Source organism: Centruroides sculpturatus, unplaced genomic scaffold, assembly GCF_000671375.1.
Source record: "Centruroides sculpturatus isolate CEXI.00-Female unplaced genomic scaffold, Cexi_2.0 scaffold5382, whole genome shotgun sequence".
Lineage (NCBI taxonomy): Eukaryota > Metazoa > Arthropoda > Arachnida > Scorpiones > Buthidae > Centruroides > Centruroides sculpturatus.
Genome location: NW_019389466.1, coordinates 1 through 4,473, shown reverse-complemented (window position 1 = coordinate 4,473; position 4,473 = coordinate 1). Strand labels below are relative to the sequence as shown.

The 4,473-nt window shown below is 27.2% G+C and overlaps 2 protein-coding genes across 2 annotated transcripts; both read right to left on the bottom strand.

The window, feature by feature from the left end:
- Nucleotides 1-503: 503 nt before the first annotated feature.
- LOC111617279 lies at nucleotides 504-1,762 on the bottom strand (the record flags this gene model as incomplete). Its single annotated transcript, XM_023358592.1, has 6 exons — nucleotides 1,502-1,762; nucleotides 1,199-1,422; nucleotides 1,082-1,126; nucleotides 938-994; nucleotides 737-873; nucleotides 504-669 (listed from the first exon to the last, which is right to left on the bottom strand). Coding segments are annotated over exons 1-6 (829 nt in total), but the record flags the coding sequence as incomplete, so codon positions are not given.
- A 170-nt stretch (nucleotides 1,763-1,932) lies between these two features.
- Nucleotides 1,933-4,014, bottom strand: LOC111617280 (fibronectin type 3 and ankyrin repeat domains protein 1-like). Its single transcript, XM_023358593.1, has 10 exons — nucleotides 3,936-4,014; nucleotides 3,720-3,864; nucleotides 3,508-3,632; nucleotides 3,353-3,434; nucleotides 3,201-3,284; nucleotides 3,071-3,136; nucleotides 2,784-2,995; nucleotides 2,532-2,704; nucleotides 2,421-2,465; nucleotides 1,933-2,339 (listed from the first exon to the last, which is right to left on the bottom strand). Exons 3-10 carry the CDS (start codon nucleotides 3,551-3,553, stop codon nucleotides 2,085-2,087), a joined length of 963 nt encoding a protein of 320 aa, XP_023214361.1. The 5' UTR covers nucleotides 3,554-3,632; nucleotides 3,720-3,864; nucleotides 3,936-4,014; the 3' UTR covers nucleotides 1,933-2,084.
- Between the last annotated feature and the right edge of the window lie 459 nt (nucleotides 4,015-4,473).

Below are 4,473 nucleotides of genomic sequence, written 5' to 3'. Positions count from 1 at the left end.
ACCAATGTTAATTATGTTCCTGTGATAGTGAAGGATGCGAGACATGAAATTTTTATTTGTATTTTATCGTCAATTTATAATATTTTACAATATATTATGTATTTAAGAAACTATTATAGCTACAGATTTTGCTTTTAATAAAGTGTATTAAGCGATTTATAATTTAGTTATTACTGAGATCATCATAATGACAATTGTAATAATTAACTAATGTACACTGTATTACTATACATGAGCATCGCTGAAAATTTTCCAGAAAGAAAAAGCTTGAAGACAAATAATTACATCAATAAATTTTTATTTAATTATTTATTTCTTTTTAAAGACAAGATCAAGGGTGCAAGGTTACATATATCAATCACTTTTACTATAATTTATGGGATTTTTACTCGATTTCAGGGGAGGGAAAGAGCCCAGTTTGTTTCCCTCTGCGGACATCTATGCTATTATACTATGCTTCGTCTTAAATGTTAATTTTTTTAAAAAAATTCTAAAATACTCACCACAGTTAGTTTGACATCGATCTTTTACTATAATATTTGGTATCTTTTCAAAAATTTTTTTAGCGCTTTCATCATTATCAAAAATATAAGAGTGACAACCGGCGCTGAATACAGGCAAGAAATAATCTATTGTTTTATCTACATCTTTATTTTCCAGTAGAATTACCTTTAAAGAGAAAATCAAACTTATTAGTATTTATATTTAAGAAAAATAAAAAAAAAACAAAACGTACTTTTGTAATTTTGATTTTCATCCGCAGTCTACATCGTCCTATTCTCCTCCTTTCTCCAATTGAGAGACAACGGTCGCAAGGGCCCCAAGATTCCCATTTATAAGTACACTCGTAGTTCTTCAAGTAATGAATGGATTCTAAAATTAAAATAAATATTTATGCTTGAGCTAGACTAAGATTATGATTATAAATTATATTTACTCTTATGTTGACAAGGCTCCAAGTAAGGTATAGCAGCTGCTGTTAAATTGAAGACTGCTAAAGAATAAAAATATATATCATATTCTTTTTGTATTTAAATAAATTCTTAAATATATAAGCAATATGAAAAAAATATATATATACCAGTAGTATTTAAATAAGCCAATTTAACATTATCTTCGTTTAAAACTAAGAAGAAAAAATAATAATTAATATTTTATAATAAATTAATTAAATATTTTGCATGTGTTAAAGACTAACTATCGACTAAATATTTTAATTTTGTATAATTGCTATCTAAATCGTAGCAAAAATAAAATCCAACATCATCCACAGTTATGTTTTTGATGATCAGCTCATGGTTTTCGTTAACGATGATTCGGTTCGTATCATCATCATCATGAAGATCAGTTTTGACTTTATTTAGTGAGCCAGAAAAATCCTCTTTTTTCCAAACTCTGGAAGAATATGTTTCATTTTCCGAACTGAAAGTTAGAAAAATTTAAAATAATTTTAAAAAGTAATATTATGATTATTTAGCATCAGAGGGCAGCACATACTAACCAAACTTTACAAGGCAATAAAATTGTTTCGTTTTTTTCTGTCATAATTAATACGGGAATAACTTCTTCAATATTTTGTAAATTAGTGCATTGCGAACGTGTCGCATTTTCCAAATTTTTCGAATTGTAATTCGGTAATTTTTTTGTAAGATTTTGATAAAAGATAATAAATAATATCGTAAAATACCTAAAAATCAGCATCGTATGTTCGTTTTTTCCGTTCCGAGTTTTTAAAAAAAATAACTAATTGGTTGCCATGGAAATTTCCGTTATATCGAACGACAATTTGAAATTTTTTTTAAAAAATATTCATTTAAATTTTTTAAATTTAAATATTTTTTTATTTGATATACTAATCATTTCTACTGGTAAAATATAAATAATATATACAAATAAAGACAAAAATAGATATTATTTTTAAATATTGTTTTATTAGAATAGTATGTTAAATTTCTATAATTATAATGAAGAATTCAGTAGGAAAATTATTTTCAAAAACATTAATAAAATAAATCTTCGTTATTTATTTCGGTGTCTGCAATTTGAGATTCAATAGAGCTTTTGAATCAAAGGCGTCTGAAATCTTATACATTAGAGCTTGTTTCGGGTTTCGAATCGTCATCGATATCATCGAGTTTTGAATCCTTTAGCTCTTTGAAGGATGCTTGTAATTTCGGAATTTTGTAAATCGGTGTTTTATCTGGAAGGAAGGCTTCTTCTTTATTATCATCATTTGTCTCTTGCATTTTTAATTTTTCCGGATCTATATCTTTCAACATTTTCTTATTAGCTTCATTTTCTAATTCATCTTTGAACTTGCTCAGAAGTTGTATTATCACCTGAAATATCAATTCTGCTTGATATTCTCTAGTTAAATTAGAATCATAAAAATACCTCACTTTTATTCGATATTATCTTACTCTACGATCAAGACTTTCAGCGATTTCGATGGCGGTTCTATTGTACTGAAATGTTGAATTAAATCAAAATTCAACGAAAATGACAACAATGTAATATAATAAATTACTTACATAACTTGGTAGAGACCAATCACAGTTATTAGCGATTAACTCTCGAACAATTTCTGGATTGTTTCTAACAGTAGCTAAAATTAGAGCAGTGTTACCATATATATCTTGTGCATCGATATTTGCGCCTTCTAATATTAACAATTTTGTTATTTCGCTAGAACCTCCATTAAGAGCTTGTAAATATAAATCGATCAAGTTTACGATTTCAGATATGTAATAATAAAATAGTAATAAATTTTTAAATAAAATTACCATGTTTCAGAAGCGGCGTCAGTCCATTTTTATCTGTTGCATGAATATCGACTCCATCTTTAATCGCCCATTTAATAACTTCCAAGCTATTTCCTTCAACCGCACAATGCAAAGGCGTGTTTCCGAATTTATCAACGGTGGTCCATTTACATCCTAATTTTCTCAGAAGTTTTGTAGCTTCCAAGTTCCCGATAAAGCAAGCTGTCATTAGACTACGCAAAACAAAACTATGTGTTAGTATTATGATAATCTGTTTTAATGTGAAATTATGTAGATTCTAAGTCTACCAATTTCTTCCACTAGCATCACTATAATTGATGTCGGCGCCATGCTTAATAAGTACTTCAGCTATACTGAAATTGAAATTTGTCATCAGTTTTACGTAAAAATTCAAAATATATAATGGTAAATTGTTACTCGTTGCAATTCCTTAGTATGGCTCTCATCAAAACAGATAATCCATAGTGATCTGGGGAATCTATTTTTAATTGATGGTGTTCACTAGAAATTTTCGTACGAATTTTAAATATTTTAAAAACTTGAAGTTTTAATTTATAATAAAAACTTACTCTCTTTCTAAAATACTGATTACTTTAGATAAATTTTCACTTTGCACTGCTTTATGCAGATCAAGCATGCTTAGAGGCTCTTCTGTAATATGTAAAGAATAAACATTTAAATTTACACGTAAATAGTATTGATATGATTATAGTTTTTAACTTACTGGCTGTTGTAACTTCAGTAATATTCGACCAATCACTTTCTGCCATACCTTTTTTGTACTTTACTCGAAAGTAAAAAACTGTATTTGGTGGAAGAGATTTCAAGACTTCGCTCTTTGCATAACCGCTGAAGAAAGATATTTTTTTTAAAAATTTGCACTTAATTTAATATTTTTATTTTTTGAAAATTAGAATTTATCAAAATTTTTCTTACTTGTACGCAGTATCCCATTTCTTTTTCTGATGCGAATATTGCACTATGTAAAGTTTATCATCACTGAGATCATCTTGGTCCCACTGTAGTGAGATGGAATTAAAAGTTACAGCAGTGCATATTGGAGCTTCAGGAGGAGGCAATTCTAAACGTAATAAATTATAACAATATTAAATCCGAATGCAAATATAATAAATAATCTGATTCACAACTTACCAATCTCATCAACTTGAATCAAATTTTTCAAATCTGATGTTTTACGCTCTTTTGTTTTAACCTTTTTTGACTTTTTACTTTGTATTTTTTTATCTTTTTCGTCCATCATTAATGCGAATACAATATTTTAAAAAGAATTATGTCAAACCTACAGTTGAAGATTTTAATTCTATATATTAATTACGCAATTAATATTAAATATTAATGTTTTTCTTAGAATCTTTTGTAATTTTACAAACTTTAACTAACATAATATTTTCATTTTAAGTGATTTTACTGACCTTTTATATGAAAAATAACGGTGAAATTCTTATCGAACGTTTAAGATATTCTAAATCGTATTTAAATTGTTCTAGAAGATCGAATTCATTCAAATTTAGAACGCATTTGAAAATTCAACATATTTTAAACGTATATTTTACGTATAAGGAAAACCAGAACAGAACGGAATATTAAGGTTTTATGGGTTGTAAAATAAAAAAAAGGATAGACGTAGACCGTTGAAAATGAATAAGTTTATTTTTAAACTGTTTGATAA

Coding starts and splice junctions, on each gene's coding strand:
- LOC111617280 (XM_023358593.1), bottom strand. CDS start 3,553: ATGGCAGAAAGTGATTGGTCGAATATTACTGAAGTTACAACAGCCA. Junction 3,137..3,200: donor ATACTAAGGAATTGCAACGA/GTAACAATTTAC, acceptor TTTCAATTTCAG/TATAGCTGAAGTACTTATTA. Junction 2,705..2,783: donor GACGCCGCTTCTGAAACATG/GTAATTTTATTT, acceptor TATATTTACAAG/CTCTTAATGGAGGTTCTAGC.